The 17,638-nt window shown below is 41.0% G+C and overlaps 1 protein-coding gene across 1 annotated transcript in view; it reads left to right on the top strand.

The window, feature by feature from the left end:
• LOC139638510 (E3 ubiquitin-protein ligase ubr3) overlaps positions 1-17,273 on the top strand; it is a gene marked incomplete at both ends in the record, with an annotated part of 32,234 nt that extends 14,961 nt beyond the window's left edge. Inside the window, 9 exons of the mRNA XM_071512658.1 lie at positions 1,494-1,643; positions 2,578-2,711; positions 3,748-3,858; positions 4,085-4,285; positions 6,022-6,158; positions 8,517-8,602; positions 13,967-14,072; positions 15,639-15,739; positions 17,149-17,273. Coding sequence (XP_071368759.1) covers positions 1,494-1,643; positions 2,578-2,711; positions 3,748-3,858; positions 4,085-4,285; positions 6,022-6,158; positions 8,517-8,602; positions 13,967-14,072; positions 15,639-15,739; positions 17,149-17,273 — 1,151 coding nt within the window. The remainder of the gene's footprint in view (positions 1-1,493; positions 1,644-2,577; positions 2,712-3,747; positions 3,859-4,084; positions 4,286-6,021; positions 6,159-8,516; positions 8,603-13,966; positions 14,073-15,638; positions 15,740-17,148) is intronic.
• Between the last annotated feature and the right edge of the window lie 365 nt (positions 17,274-17,638).

Below are 17,638 nucleotides of genomic sequence, written 5' to 3'. Positions count from 1 at the left end.
AAACGTTAATCTTTCCGTTGCTTATGGCTTCACTGGCTACTGGCATGGCACGCTGTGGAAAAATAAAACCAAGATAAGGCACTATATCTAAGAATAGACATGTATTGTATTTCAAACTCGCATACAGAAATAAATCCTCATCTCAGTTTTAATTATTGATGCTTAGTAATTGCCTTAATACTGAAACTTGTAGGACTGTTATTGTTTTTAACAATTGATGCATTTGACTCTTTTGCTGTTTTTGGCTTAATGGTTATTGTGCCTTTAGTTGGATATGTTTAATAGTGTTCTGTGTCACCAATTCTGTGATTAACGTGTGCAGTATTCTTTTAGAGCTGGCAACATTTGAAAATGTACAAACCTATTACTTGCATAGAATTAATTCATTGGAGGATTCACACATTTATGTTGTAGGAAGCATAAAGCAGCAGCATATAACGGCAACACTTGTGTCCTTGTCTTACCTTTAGTGTGTGTGTGTGTGTGTGTGTGTGTGTGAGTGTGTGTGTGTATACACGGGTGGCTCTATGTACGCTGATGGCCTGAGGCTAAAGCTGTGGCGTTGACATCTAATGCAAACAGCTTTCATTTCCCCAGGAACATAGTGACCTCTCCTGAGAACATATTCCTCCAAAAAGCAATAAATCAATTTCCAGCACAGCTTGACATTTCTCCACAATATTTACTGTTCAAATTGAACACAGTCCTTAACATTTAAAACTAATTTCACATCAGTAATTAATTTCTAGTGCTATGCCAATCACTCAGATAGGGATACCAGAGAATGGACTTATATTGTAAGTATTTATATATGGCTGTTACACAGTCCAGTGCTCATTGAGTAATTTTTATTTCCAGTATGTGTGCTAGTTATGCTGGTGACCTAAAATTAGTGCACTGATTAGTGGCAAGAACTTGATGACTGATAACAGTAATAAATCTTCCTGTTGAAAATCTATCCTCATACTTCTCCCTACATATGAAGCAAGGCAGCCACACATAGGAATTGCAGAATAACACCCAAGTCAGAAGCATATTCTTAGATTCGTTATTGATTCAGTGTAAATTAGAAAGGAATAGTGTAGCGTAAATGAGCATGATATTTGTCCCCTGAGTAGGAGCGTGGCTTGCAGTGAGTGACCTCCCTTAATCATGGGTTGTTACCTCAATGTTTAAGCCTTCCTAAAGGAAAGCCTTTCACACCACATTACCTCCCAATGTTTTTGTTTTCCCACACCGCTTGCCGAGCTCATCCCCTCTGGTTGGATGGTTTTCCCTCTCTCCTAGGTGATAGTTTGTTAACACTAACAGATCATAGAGTAGAAAATCGAATCACAATTTTATCTCATCTTTATTCCATTTTGTTTGTATTTGTTTGTTTAGGCTATTGCAGTGTATCCCCTGGTTATGATAACATTTTGTTTGTATGATTTTATGTGGAAGTGTTTGAAAGGAAGCTTTTGCAACCCTACGTTTGGTGTTTTTTGTGACAGAATCCCCAGATGCTGAGGCGGCCATGGACCTAGGAGCGTCTGAGGTGATGGAGTCTGAAGTTCTTTACGACTGCGTGATCTGTGGCCAGAGCGGACCTTCCACCGAGGACAGACCCACTGGCCTGGTGGTTCTCCTCCAGGCATCCTCAGGTACTGCATTACCCAGCGTCCCCCCTCCATTTTCAGACATGCCTAAATTAATGGCCTATACAGGACCGCTTTGTTTCATCACTGTCTTGATTTGTAGTACAATTTAAACAACCTGCAAATGCAATTGCAGCGTGGAGGGGTCAAATTAACAGGAGGTGTATTTCACAGACATGAGATTCTACTCCCCTATCACCAGCCTTGCCTGTTAAACCAAACAGTTATTCATGGCAGCTTGGATCCACCATATTGGAAATCTCATTTTAATAGGCAGGTTAGCTGTTGTTTTAATTGGCTCATTTATCATTCACGTTAATCCCTGCTTGCTTGTACATACTGCCTACTGCTGTTAAGAAGTAATTTCTATGCCATTTTTGCGGACAGAGGAGGATCACTCACTGTCGTGAAAATAAATGGCATGTTTGATTAGTAATTAGTCACGTTGTAATGCGGTTCCGAACACTCTGCCCTCAAGGTCAAAGGAACATCTTACATGATCTACCACCACTTATTTTTATAGAACCGCAACCAGACAACAATGTAAACACCACACATGAATTATTTTGTTGAGTCCATAATACCATACGATTATATTGTCCTCTTTGGTGGCCAGAAACTATCATCATTTAAAGCAGGACATTCTTCCAGTGTGATTTCACTGCCACTGATTGCAGAGATTATGTGCTGGAAATTAGCTGTCACTGGCTGTGTCTGATTTATCAGTCATTATTTTGCATTGGGGTGTGAAAAGTGTAAACATCTGTGTTATTAACGTGGCATATGTTCTCTCGCCACAATCACAGTCCTTGACTGGTTAATGTAAATATTATAGACAGCCATAAACAGTGAATCTGAAATATTCATTACAATGAGTTAGAGTAGAGTGATTGTCACTGACTGCTGAGTGCCGCTGGTTTGTGCTGTGATTGTCTTTCAGTGCTGGGGCACCGCTGCAAAAGCGAAGAGGCTAAGAAGCTGCCGACAAGTGATGAGGAGCACATCTACCCTGTGGACACGTGTGGCGTGGCTCATGATGTCAGGCTCACCCTCATGCAACGCTTCTTCAAAGATGTAGGTGTCTGAGTCACTGAAAACATAGCCAGCTTTGGATGGGAGAGAGCATGGCTGAAAGCAAAAATAGCACCAATAATGATTGAATTTATTTTAATGTAAAACAACAGCTTCAGCAAATTTAATATCCATTATTTCTGTTTCTTGACATTTCATTTTTATGCTTGCCAGCAGGGTAAGCATCTACATCTGCTAAAGTCGCTGAGAGACTATAGGACTTTTACTAGGTCCTTGTTTAACTATGTATGTCTGAAATGCCAATGGTAGTAACATTTATAGGCCAGCTGATGGCTGCATGTAAGATCACTTTTAACACACAACATTGTGTGACAAACGCTGTTGTACAACCACATAACACACCAATGGACAGGGGCCCCAAATAAAAAAATCACTCTACTTCTTAAATAATTTTGGTTGCCGTACCTAGACTTCAGTAATACATTACAACCCACTCCACTACACTAATCTTCCAACAGATCAACTTCAAACCAACAATAATTATACTTGATTGGCTGGACATTCACTCATGGAATCTATTTGTCAGTGACAAAATGGCAGGCAAATGTACAGACAAATTTACAATGGAGTGACTTCGGAACAAGAATGTGAAAGTCCTTGAGTGGCCCAGCCAAAGTCCAGACTTGAATCCCATTGACAATCTGTAGAATGACTTGAAGATAGCCGTTCAGATGCTCCTCATCCAACTTCACTGAGCTTGAGTAAATAAGCAAGTAAGAGTGGGAGAAAATACCAAAATCCAGATGTGCCAAGCTGATACAGTTGTATCCAAGAAAATATTCAATAAATTAACAAACAATTCTCAAACACGTTTTTACTTTGTCATTATATGGTATCTTGTGTAGATTCTTGATAGAAAAAAATATAATTTCAGTGTAATTCATTTTGAATTCAGGCTACAACACGACAAAATGTGGAAAAAGTCAAGGAAGTTGAATACTTTATGTAGGCACTGTATATTGTAGGGATATTAATATGCCCTTAATCTTCATGCTGTGTTCTCTTGTGAATTTCGCAGAGTTCTTGTCTGCAGTCTGTGTCAATAGGCTGGGATGGGGGTGTCTACGTACAGACCTGTGGACACACCTTACATATAGATTGCCACAAGTCTTACATGGAATCTCTGAGGGTAAGAAAAAGCTTGACCCCATGTCTATTACAATGCATGTAAGTAGGCCTGTTGTTAACTAATAACGTGCTGTCCTGCTTACTGTAAAATTCCCTTTTTCAAAGTTCAGCGACTGTCACCTGTTTCAGAGTTTTGAATCCAGGTCACATGGGTCATGTTGAAGGTGATCCTGCTCTATTTGCTTTTGTTTCTTGCGTTGATCTGATGTGTGGTCTGTTTTTTCCAGAATGACCAGGTCCTGCAGGGCTTCTCTGTTGACAAGGGTGAATTCACCTGCCCACTGTGTCGACAATTTGCCAACAGTGTCCTTCCCTGTCGCCCTGGGCGTGGCACAGAGGCTGGCGCCTGGCACACGCCCACTAACAAGAAGACGTGTGTGCTGGTAAAGGAGGTAGAAGATCTACAGGAGCAATTGGGCCTTTTCCCAGTAAGTTTCACCACAAGGCCAGGAGTTCATTGTTACGAACACCCTGTATGTCTCCATACCTGTCCTGAAACACTGTCAGCTCACTATTGGCTGATAGCGGAGACAAACATTATAATTATCAGAAATATTCAACTGACTCCAAATTGTAGGGAATATTGACTTGCGGTGTAAACGGCAACAGGGTGGTGGTGTGGTTAGAGAGACCATGCTTTGACCGGAGAACTCTGGTTCAAATGCCCTGGGTCAGCAAGCACCTGCCCTGCTGAAGTGTCCTTGAGTAAGAGACTGAATCTCTACCAGATCCAGGGGTGCTGTTCTGTAACTGACCCTGTGCTGAGGGTGGGCGATATGGACAAAATATCATATCACAATATCTTCAGATACTCTCATGATTCGCAATATGCATCAGGATATTTTTCATTTTGCTTTTCTGTGGCTAGGTTGCAAATTACTGAAAGGTACAACCCAAATGGTAACAGTACAGTACTCGGTTGCAGCCTTAACTCCATTAGCGTTTATTAAAAACAAGTAAAAGATTAACTTAACAAGACCATCAGTCAAAGTAGGTTTTCAGACCCATTATAATGAATTGTAGTTTGAAATGTTAAACAAGGACTCCAGTTTCCAGTCATGAATTAAAGGAATATAAAGACTCAAATAGTGCTATGAAATGGGAACAGACCTTAAATTAATAAAAGTTGGCCTACTTTTTTTTTTTCATGCTCTTCTTCTCATATGGAGTGCTTCTCTTAAATACTTAGGCTAGCAGTGTCTTATGCAGCCTTCAAGTCCTTGTAGGCTCCCACTTCTGAGTTCAGAAATCTGTTGCACATTCAGGTGCTTAATAACAGTAAATTATAATGAATGCGCTTTTTTATGGTGTTATTTTAGAAATCAAGTGGCACAGAGCACTTTGTGTTGCAGCAGCAGAATGAAGAGCAGAAAAGGTGCATTTCATAATTGATATTTTTAATTAAGTAATTTAAAACAAAAATTCATGACAACTAAAACAGTGAAGGCAGAAACATAATACTTATACATACATATACTGCCATCATATATCTGCCATCGTAATTTCGTTGTGTTGTTGTCTTGCACAGCAGTACAATGACAATAAAGTTTGCACAAAGATGCACTCGAGTGCAGCGTTGAGCCAAGCAAACTGAAACTTTCAGTTCAATAGGAAAGCTACGCAATGATTTAGGTGAAAAGTTGGTTGAAATGAAAACAGCTATAGTGAAAGTTATGAATGGAAATTATGTGGATTGTATGTTACTATAATATATCACAACGTCCATAAACTCCTTGTGAAAGCACATGCTCTCTAAACTGCCTATGAAGGGGGAGGAGTGAAAAGAGATTTTTCCTAGGAGCATCAGTAAAGTTTCATGCTTCATGATTACCGGTCCTCTAAACACAGTGCTTCACCTCACTAGTTGCTAACAACAAAGAGACAGTGATTATGATTACAAGAAATGTTTGACTCCAAACTGTGTGGAATACTGACTTTTGTTGTAAATACTTGCCACTTAACATTTTGTCACAATTTGCCATCACAGGAAGATTGTGGACGTTACCCTAATTCAGCCTAATTTTGCTGCTTAACCCATCTTCTCATGCCAACTTTTATACTGTAGATATATCTTGCCTTCTTTTTTTTTTCTTTTAGCTTAGTAAGTTAGCATCCTCAAGCTCATACTAGAAAGGAATTTTGACTTCATTGTATTCTTTTTCAGACGGAGTCCAACTTGAGTAAAGAGATGGAGCTGGTTATTAAGGACATCAAGAACACCACCCAGAAGAAATACATGGACTATGGCAAGAATCCTGGCTCCCCTGATAATGATTTCCTCTTCATGTACTCTGTGGCAAGGTGAGAGCAGAGTCACATTGGAGGGTTGGACTCTCATAAACCCCTCCTTAGCAATGGTTATGCAAATCCTACATTCCCATGTAATTCACATAGATATAACCTTTTATTCTCAGAGGTGAGAACGAGACAGATAATCAGTTGGGTGTGGTTGTCAGGGAATCTCTGACTACATTTTGTAATTTGGAACCGGAGTAAAAAAGTTAACTTGATTCACATAATAAAGATCCAGGTGCATGCATACGGGACTCTTGGATCGGTGTCCTCCTGCCCCATCCCACAATGCAGTGCACACCCATTGTTTGCAACCTGAAAGGACTGAATGGTGACCTTTGGATGCTTTGCATTGTGGGACAATCAGTCACATAAAAAACAGGATGCTGCCATCTTTACGCACCTGGTCCTATAATTTGATGGATTCCTTACCTCTGTCCTAGTCCCCTTTTAGGCTTTAAGAAAAAGCTACACCGAGCCTTTACCCTAAAGGTGTGTGTTTGTGTGTGAGTCCTGAAGTATGAGCAATGACATGGTCATAGTGGGTTATCTCTCAGTGAGTCTCTGTGGCTACTGACCTCTACATCTACACTCCTTGGACAGGGAGGTCCTCTAACTGCACCACCACACGCATGCACACACACACACCATTGACTTTTGTGGCTGGTGGACTAAACGCTTGTCTGCTCTTCTGTCTGCCTCTTAATGCCAGCTCCTCACCTTGAATAACAATGACTGTCCACACAGAAAGCGAGTACTGTCCTCTCTCCAGAATTGTAGTCTTATTTTGTTACTTTTTTACTTGTGTAGGGCCCCCTGAATAGGAATTGAAATTCAATACTGCAGATGTTGCACAGTCTTTGTACCTGCACCAAATATATGGATTGCTTGGCATTTTCTGAAAGTTGCTCAGGGAGCTGTGAAGGTTTACTTGAGTGGCTTTATTCATACCTCTGATTATACTGCTATATTGGATCCAGAGGTGTTGCTAGAATAATGTTTTTTCAAAGCAGCACTGGCAGCTTTGTCAATTTAGGCTGCAGTAAAATGGTATTGACTCTTGCTCCTCCATCTTCACTGAGTCCTTTAGGTCTGACTGAGTATGGATTTATTGCACCCTCACTGACTGAATTTTAGGACCACTTTTCTTCAGAGTGGTCACTCTCAAGCTTGCTTAGTCACACTTGCAATTCTGCAGATTGCCCATTCACAGGTATTTAGAGTTCTGCAGTACCTTGAATTATATGGTCTCTCTCATGGTGTGAATACAGTTGACTGCTGTCAATTTTATTTTCTTTATTCCCGATATGTAAGTGATGGGAAAGAGGTTGATGAATGGCGGCAAATTTAAGGGAATTTGTATTATCTCAGCAGACCGGTCACAGGTCAAAGAGATGACTGGCTTGCACTTCACCTTGGGGTCTTTAACTCTTTACCCCCCCATTCCAAAAACTCTGCCCTTCCTAGACCTCACCCCTCCAGACCTTTTGCCCACCCAATGCTGTGGTTCCCTCAACCCTGCACAGAGAGATCCCCTGAGTGTGTCTGGGTGCCTGTTGGCTCTCTGAAGTTCAATGAACAGCGCAAATTGCCTGAGGAGTGGAAAATTCCTCTGTCACAGGGGCGCTCTTATCAGCAGAAGCCAGATGGAGCTTCACCGTGGCTGCATTATCTATGTGAAATTGCTTTTTCTCCCAGGAAACCCAAGGATTTGCCCCCACCTCCTTGGCCCATAGTAAGAAATAGCCAGTGGCGGGATGAAAACAGGCCCAGCTCAGTCTTATTTTAGTAATGCCTATCTGTTTTTACCATCTATGTACTTTGTTAAAGGTATTAGTATTTTTTCACTGTTTTGGGTAAAGGGAATTGAAATTCAGGAGTGAAATGTGCATATGGATATGCATGGGAAATGCACATTGGGGATTATGCATGCAGACTGGATGGAACAGCTTTTATGCTAATGGTCCGGCTTGTGCAAAATCAGACTCAGAAAGCTGTCATTTATTTGATACGGAATTGCTGCTGCAAAACAGGCGCATTTAACGGCAAATGGCTTGACTAGGCAACATCTTTCATCTTCCTAATAAAACTGGTGAAAAGAGGCAGCGTACCTAACCAAAAGCTGAATCTGATGATACTCTACCATTTTTTTGTTGTTGTTGCTGTTATTGTTGTTTTTTTTTTCCCTTACACTATTTTAGTTTGTGATGCATGTCTTTAAGGGGTGATGCTGGAAGATTATGGGAGGGTTGGAATATGCTTTTGTGTGTGTGTGTGTGTGTGTGTGTGTGTGTGTGTGTGTGTGAGAGAAATATGCACATAATAGACTTATGCTACCTACTAATAGTCATGGCTGTGTCTCCTTAGGACCAACCTGGAGTTGGAGCTTGTGCACCGGGGAGGAAACCTGTGTTCTGGAGGGGCCAGTGCAGCGGCCAAACGCTCCTGTCTCAGTGAGTAGTTACTCCTGCACCCACTCATTTCTTATGTCATTTATAAATTATCTTCTAAAAACAATCAAATCAAATGTTCACGCCCACTAACCTACATTGTGTGTAAGTTTATGTGTCAGGTGGACTGTGAATGACCTTGTCCTCCAAAAATTTGGTATGGCCTGATATTAACACATCAATGGGATGGTTCAACAAACGAGTTCTTAGACCCATTTACTGTGATCATCAAAAATTGTTTCCATGTTGGCCACAAATTAAAAATTAGGCTCAAATGTTAATTTGTTAGCTAGCCCTTTAACCTATAGTATGTAGACATTCAATTGTGGTATCATGTTTTTAGATTACATTATAGGCATTTAGCAGACACTCTTAATCAGAGCTACTTACAGCAGGTGCAACATTAGAATAAGGTTTAATTCATGTATTGTTGATGAAGCAACCAGTGGTGACTGCAAGGGTCAAACAATAGCAACAATAGAAGAGACAGTCAGTAGACAAGTGACATTTCCTTTTTCCTTAGAATATTCATGTATGTTTTCAAAATTGATTAGTATAAAAACCATGATTATTTAGTTATTATGATGTTATGTCTATTCTGCCGTTTAAGCTGGTGATTACAGTGACTTGTGGTTTACTGCAGGTGGCAGGACGTCATGTCCCACCGGCCCCTGTGTAATGAAGTGTCTGAGTTGAGATCAAAGCCGTTGGTCCATGTTACTGTTGAACCATTTGTTCAAAAAAAGAAAAGAAAAGGTCGATTAGCAATGGCAGGCAAGGAGAGATGCTATCCCAGGTGAGCTGTTGGGAGCTCGAGCAGTCAGGGTAAATGAAGCAGACAAATGGGTCAAGTGCTGTTTTCGTTGATTGTGTGACAACTGGCAAGGGCATGCGTCTGGGGGAGGATGAAAACTGTGATCTTGATGTACAGAGCTGCACCAGGCCACTGTGGCAAGGCAAAGGCTTGATAATGGTACATGGACCTCTATTATTATTATTCTAAATTGTCAGTAGTTGACTCTTGGTTTTAACCCCCTTCACCTATATGTCCATAAAAATGTGCAGTTTTGTTGTAATGAGTGTAATGTTGAAATGACACTGAAACATGTGTTTGACTAGTGACGGTTTAATTGACAGTCACATTGCCCAGCCACTATCAGCACACCTCGTATTGATTACTGACCAAAATCTTCAAATTCATTCAATTATGTAAGATCTGTGGAAAAGGCATTTTGAAGTGTAAGAGTTCAGTTTGTAATAAGTTTAAGTTTATTTATTTATTTATATAGCACCTTTCAAGAACAGACGTCACAAAGTCCTTCACAATAAAACAAAGAAAGCAAAATAATAAACAGAGCAGCAGACATTAAATGCAGACATCCAGCTAAAAACATAAGACATCACAAAAATGGATAAAGAAAAATGAAACAAAAGCAAGTCTAAACACATGGGTCTTGAGCTGCTTTTTAAAAGTGTCCACAGTGTCCACAGATCTTAAGTCCAGTGGGAGAGAGTTCCAAAGTTTAGGAGCTACAACCTCAAAAGCACAGTCACCCTTTGTCTTAAGCCTGGAGCGAGGAACAACCAACAGACCCTGATCAGAGGACCTCAGAGTCCTACTGGTAATATAAGGCTGCAGTAGCTCTTTAATGTAAGCAGGTGCCTGATCATGCAAGGCTCTGAACGTGATTACAAGAATCTTGAACTGGATTCTGAATTTGATGGGAAGCCAGTGTCATCAGGATTGGTGTTACATGAGACCTTTTGGAGGACTTGGTAAGAAGCTTGGCAGCAGCATTTTGGACCACTTGTAAGAGGTTTAGGGATGTCTTGCTAAGGATGTCTTGCTAAGACAGGTGAAAAGAGAATTACAGTAATCAAGACATGTATAATCATCTTCATCTCAGCTATGGACACAATGGACCTGAGTTTAGCAATGTTTCTCAGCTGGTAGAAACAGGATCGAACCAAACAATTTACATGTTGGTCAAAGACTTTCCATCACCTTCGGGACAACGTCATCTGGGGCAGAAACAAGAACTTCTGTTTTGTTAGCTGAAGAAAATTATCTGCCATCCAATCTTCTATAGAGTTGAGGCACTTCAGTAGAACAGACAGTTTTGAAACATTTTGTGGATTAAACAAAATATATAATTGAATATCGTCTGCATAACAATGGAAGGAGATACCTTTAAAATTTCTAATTATCTGCCTGAGAGGGAGCAAGTATAATGTAAACAGCATGGGGCCCAGGACCGAACCTTGGGGAACACCACAAAACAGAGATTCAGTTGATGAGACATATTTATGAACTGAAACTGAGAAAGACCTGTCTGACAGGTACGAGGAGAACCAATCCAAGGCTGATCCAGAGATACCCACTGCCTGAGCCTCTCAACCAATATACAGTGATCCACAGTGTCAAAAGCAGCACTGAGATCTAGTAGTACCAATACAGAACATTCTCCTGCATCACCCTGCATTAACAGATCGTTTGAGACTCTCAGAAGAGCTGTTTCTGTTGAATGCAACCGACGGAAACCAAACTGAAACTTATCAAAAATGTTGTGCTCATCTAAGACAGCTGTAATGAGTGTATTTAAGAGAGCGAATACTGTCATTCATCCAGGGGGAGGAATAAATCAGAGGAGTCAATCTAGTCTTTATAGGAGCAACTTTATCCAGGACAGAAAGGCAGTGCTCATTAAAAGACTGTACTTGGGAATCAACATCACTATTAGGCATAATAACAGGGCTGTTGTAAAAGGCAGCGGAAAACTTTGCCGCAGAGAGATGGTTTAGGATGCGAGAATTAATTTCACAACGACAAGGTAAAATATCCAAATTAAAAGACAAGTCAAATAGAACACAGTTATGATCTGAAATGAAAAGATCCTCAGCAAAAACGGAATCAACATTTAAACCAAGAGTAAAAACAAGGTCCAGAGTATGCCCTCTGATGTGTGCAGGGCCTGTTACTTGTTGAGTGAGATTAAAAGACTCAGTGATATTAATAAAACTAGAAGCAAATTTATCAGAAGCATAATAAGGAGCACAAGCCATTTTCTCTTTGTTTAATTAGTCTGTTAAGTGATGATAAATTCAAAGTGGTGGCTGCTGGCTGCTGCAGTGAAATGGCCTGTCATCCTTGAGTGGCTGAGAAGAGATTTCACACTGGAGGTATGCCATTTTCTGAGCTACATTAACTGTGTAGCCGTGCTGACGGCCAAATTTACTCAGTTGCAGTACATTAGTGTTCGCTCTTCTTTGGGAATGGGATATGGAGGAAAACGGCAGACATGTGCTAACTGTGAGAGCCCAGGGAGTTCCTAAGCCTATATCCCAGTAGGCATTTCTTCTGTTTAACTGATGAGGACGCCATGGACCACAGAGGGGAGCTGCCTGGCAATCCCTTAAAATAGGCTACATCAGCTCCTTCAAATAGAATGTCTGGTTTATTCAGCACCAAATATTTGAATTAGTCTAAGAGCTGCTTCAGCCCCACAGTGTGTTTGAAGGCAAATCACGTTGACCTTACAGTCGTGCAGAATCAATTGGTTCGTGTCGGCCAGCTTCAGTAAATCTCAATCGTTTTTGAGTGGCTGATTTTATTATTTATTATTTATTTTACATGTAGAATGCCCATCGCATGCCAGTAATCCCTGGGGAAAAGGCAGCTAATCAGTAGAGAATTGTGTCTTATTGTGTTGAGAGGACGAGTTTAATTGCTTTTTGGGTTCAACTGTTGGAGCTTGCTTTGACCCTTGGGTGTGTATTGGAGAGCAGCGCTAGCAGCAAACTAGAGGTACATAAAGCTTTACAGTGAAGTAAGTGACGGGATTTTGAACACAATCAAGCTAGGAAACTACCCGTAACTTTAGTGTTAATATGTGTAGGTTGACGGTATATGGTATATATGTATATGACTATAGCAGTTCTTTACCAGGTTCTTTAATCAGGATGATCTGTACCTCAGACTGTGTTTTCGGAAAAATATGTGTCTATTGAATGAAGATGTTGATAATCTAGGAATCTCAAAGGTCACACAGTGTTACAAATCTATAATCAGAGCAATGACAAGACCAGAGCTAAAGCATCATCATTAGTCGCATCATCGAAAACAGAGGAAATAGATCAATATCTGAAGCCAAACTGAGGGCCTCCTAAGTATGGGGGAACAGCAGACTGCTATCCGCCTGAAAAAAGTGCTATTAGCTGGAATCATGACTGCTTGCCTGGTTTCCTACTAGACTGAAGGCCATTAGATGGTGTTGGGCGACAGAGTGGCGCTCCGTGGTGTTGACTCGTCATCTCCCAGTGGAGGAATGCTAACCCTTTCTGACACAGGGACTGGTACAGAGTCAGACACTGTGCTTTCCCCATGCTGTTTCTGTCTTCACCTGTGGAGGGCAGTGTTGGTCTAGGTATTGACAGTTCACAAATGTCAATATTGCAGAGCTGGTTATATGAAGTATTTTTGCTGCATTACAGCATCATAAATCCCTGGAAAACAAAATCAAATAGGATTAGTGTTGCTCGTTGGTTTTCTGTAAGTGTTGCCCAAAGCAGGCTTAGGTTATACAGAAGGTTGTTGTGTGCACCTAGAGATGAGACTAAATGGAACTGATTGATTTAGTGGAATTAGTTTCAAACATGGTTCATATGTGCTGTGAATCTATTGCTCTTATGCTAGTTTCAAACTCTGGCTTTAATAGGTGCTAGCTTGGATTTAGGTCATAATGAGCAAAAAGTAGGTTAATTTGTTTCTGGACTAATGAGATAAAGAGAAGGACACTTCTCCAGTTGGGGATACATTACTTAACATATTGTGCCCTTTTTAAAGGTATCGACCTTTATCTCACTGCTTTTCTTCCAAAATCCCTGCTTAGGTCACAAGGTTGTTTCTGTGCTGCCTCTTACCCATGTTGAGGTTAGCTGTGATGTTGTACACTTTGGTACTTCTAACAGGTTTGCTTGTGACAAAGAGTCTATATGGGCTCTGAATGGTCTTGCTATCAAAAGCCAGTGTATACACCAGAGATTGTGGAGGGGTCTCTCTTCATGTTCTATTAGTTCCACAGTGAGCAGGTGTGACCTGACCAAAGAGCTGCCCGGAGCTATTGAGCGCTACCATGTATCCATCTGGTTTGGCCTGGTTTTATCCCAGCCAAACCATTAGCCTGCACTCAGTGCAGTCAGTTCAAGTCCACTGCTTTCATCATTTGATCCACACTGATAGCTGGCCGGGTGTGGCAATGGGCACTGAGGTGAACAATTACAGAACTGGTTTTGTTCCTGTCAGCGCTGTGATTTCTCTCTGAACATTACACTGATGTGTGGGTTTTTTTGGTTTTTTTTGCCTTGCAGATCAGCTGTTCCATGTGCTGGCCATGCACATGCGTCTGTACAGCATTGATTCAGCCTACAATCCCTGGACTAGGCTGACTCAGGTTTCACAAAGCAGAGAGGCAGAGTGAGTGACTTTCTTCTTCAAGCACATCTTCCTTTAGGAAATCCATTTATACGTTCTGCCTCATACCTCACAGATTCACCGTAGACACTGCTTACCCTAATGCTACCCCTCGCTTACACACAAGAACGTAATCAAAGTGCCACTTTGCCCTCTCTCTAAACACCACCATTTCCTCCTGCCCCCAACAGCTTTTCCTCCACACAAAGAGGAGCTAAAAACAGAAAAGGGACCATGTGTGGTTGCCATAGATACCAATAATTGCCGCATCTGGCAAATTACCGGGCACTCCACAGAGAGTGAAACGACCCTGTCAAAATCACTGTACTGAGAACAACTGCACCACACCAACACCATACCAGCACTGCTGCAGCACAGCATCTCAACCTTCAGCTGTCCACCCAGCTTTGACACAAACCCGTATTTAACAAAAGGCATATTTTCTACCACATTGTCTTTTTCCATGTCTTAAATCACTAGGTCAAAACATGCCTTTCTATCCTTAACAGAGTTTGGTTGTCAGGATTCACAGTCGAAACAGCTGTAAAAATCCCACTCGCAGCACTTAGCAATATAAGATGAGCTTCAACAACCATTCCTCCCTGTTAGTGTTGGAAGACAGCTTTTACACCTGTTACTATTGAAGTGCTCACAACCATACAGTATTCTCAGTGGAGCCATTTGGTGTTTAAAAATACCTTGTTAGGGATTCGGGAGGCAGCACTGTCATTGACACCCCTAGGCGGTCAACCTGAACTAGCCTATTTAAATAGGACAGAGAGAGATGTTTTTGCATAGATGCTTTTTTGCTCTTACCCAGATATCCTTTCTTTTATTGAGTAAACTTTAGAGGTATGTAGGCCTGTTCATTATGATTTGACATAACTACATTGATGTCATTCAGAAGTAGCTGCATTTATTCCTTTTACTCTATGTCACTGTGTATACTGTATGCAGTGGTTTTACCAGAAAGTCTAATACCATCCTGTAAGGCTTTTCTCCAATGTGCAGTGGAATTAACTGGTGAGTGCATTGGTAATGGAAGGTATTATTCTGTAAGTGCAGTTCCTTTCATTGAAAATCCCCTGAGGCCTCTTAAGAGTAGAGTGGAGATTGGAGTCTCACTGGGTTGTCAACAGAAAAGAAGACATTTAAATGGAGATGGCATAAAATAACAAAATGTAACTAGGGCTGCATTAAGGAAGTCGGTCAGGGGATACAAGGAAATGGGCCTTTTCCAGCTGTATTTAAGTGGAGGACTTGTAAAAGCCATGTCTTTGTTTAAGCAAATTTAAAGTGTTGTACTCAGCAAGGACTTTGCTCTCATCCCTCTAATGAAAAGAACAGTCAATATTTACTATATTTATAATGGGTCCATAATTCCTATCATGGAGAGTGCCTGCATTTCACCATTTGCGTGGACATCTTGTTAGAAGAACAAAATAAATGCAGGTCTTAAATCATTTAATCCATTCATGCCTCTGTGTCTGTTTTCGTCACAATAGCAATTTGACATTGGGCCAAAAAATATTCTGATATTCTGAAAAGCTCTTTTTGCTTGTTTTGCAGTGGCTTTGATGAAGAGAGACCTGAGGTGCCAATGCTGTTTCGAGATGTTCCGTCTCTACTGATTATCTTCGTGTTGACCATGCCACAGCCTCTGCGAAAAGGTACCGCTCCTGTGTCTGCTTCATGAGGCTGCGAGAGAGCGGGGAGTTTCTTGGTGGCTGCTCCACAATGACAGTCCCATTATCAGTCCTAATCATGGTCGAATGCTAGGAGGATGCATTTGGAGTCTCTTATCTATGCTCCTGTTGCCATTATTTGGCTGTGAGGATCAGAGTGACACAGTTCTGGTGATGGGAGGGATGCACCTCCTTTGTGTGCCCTTCATCTCCGACTCATCGTCAGATCTCCTCCAGCTCAGCCCTTCGCTGCAGAAGGGGGAGGGCCACCTAAAGACCTGGCCCAAATGGCTGCAATCATATTTAATGGGAGCAGTGTCACAGCAAGTTGATCATTTCATTGATGACTGAACTAGGTTGACAGCTGGCAGGAACATTTAGAATCTAAAAATCTTTTTGAACATGGAAAAGGAGAATTTGGTGAAAGATGTAGCTTGTAATGGTTAACATTCTAATTAGATATCCTAAATGCTTTCTTAACCTGTAATTCACAATCTTAAACAAATTCAGTTAAGGATTGTGTGTGACTGTATCAGATTTTTCTCAAGGTGCCATTTTGCAGCATGTACTGCATCCTGCCTGTAGGCTATGTAACACCCCCTCACATTGCCCTTCAGCCTCTGCTGGGGAAAACGACACTCAGTATCTGATTAGCTTTTAAATGGACTTTGTCTCTTTTCAATTCCAAATTGATCAAGCCAAACCTGCGTCATTGTGAGAAAGAGAATTGATTTTTTTATTATTTATTTTTTTGTACAACAGGCCTATTATTGAAGCATAGGGCATAACAATGGAGGTCACGAAACCTACGTTTTGTTTTGTTTTCTTATGTTTTTTATTAAGTTATTTTTTTTGTTTAGAGAAATACAAGGAATCGTGAGTTATCTGTCCCCAAGGAGCCTGGTTGCCTTTCATCGCTGTAAGGAGGGGTCATCTGTGTGTTTTTTTACAACACTTGGCACAATGACCAGAACAGTGGAGCTGTCAGCAGCCCTTTCCTGTGGAAGGGCAAATAATGGCACTCTTTGTTGTTCCTTTCAGTGCCAAACTCAAACCTCCTTCAGATTGCATTCCCCACCTGAAGCCTTCTGCTAATTACCCCCCCACTGTTCGATGAAGCTCTAGAAGCAGAAATGAAGAACCCAATAGATTGCCCCCACCCTGTGAATGGCTTTCAACCTCTTTGATTGGGCATTTATTGTATTGACTCTAGAGGAGTTTGTAGTTTCTCAGTTAATTACTTTTGTGCATAAAATAACACATGCGCACATGCTGAAGTCCTCTGCTGAATATGTTGTTTGAGACATTTGTAATAATGAAAGGACTATGAAAGTTATTCTTCTTTTCTCCTCTTTGTGTTTCCGCCTGGCTTGTCCCGTCTGTCTTCTGTGTAGAACACTTCACCTGTGTGGTGAAGATGCTGTACAACCTGCAGTATACCCAGGCTCTGGCCGCACTCTCAGCCAAGTTCAGCCCAGAGGAGAGGCAGGCCTGGAGCACATCTGGAGCACTCAAGAAGGTAAAAGCAAAATCACATCACAGCCTGAACCTGGTTCACAAAGGCATATTGATGCTAAACATTGGAAATTGCAATATGAACTACTTCAATTTCCAAATGGCATGAGGCTACAATTGTTTCATCAGTGGTTGCTGCTCAAAATGGATTCTCTCTGGTATTCTGGTGCTGAGCCCAATTTCTGGCCTATAAATTAGCAAATCTTAAGCAACAACATCAGTTGTTTTTTTAATAAATAATATTTCTTGTTTCTGAAAAATCTACAATATCGAAAAATTGCAATATGATTTTTTGTCAATATTGTGCAGCCCTATGCTGAAATTACTTTTGTTCTAATGTAAAGCAATGATCAAACTTGGTCACAGTGT

This window comes from Centroberyx affinis, unplaced genomic scaffold (genome assembly GCF_046629955.1).
Source record: "Centroberyx affinis isolate AG114_WGS23_722 - 3 ecotype Tasmania unplaced genomic scaffold, CSIRO-AGI_Caff_v1 ptg006429l_1, whole genome shotgun sequence".
Lineage (NCBI taxonomy): Eukaryota > Metazoa > Chordata > Actinopteri > Beryciformes > Berycidae > Centroberyx > Centroberyx affinis.
Note: the sequence above shows the minus strand (reverse complement) of the source record. Positions and strands in the feature narration are given on the sequence as shown.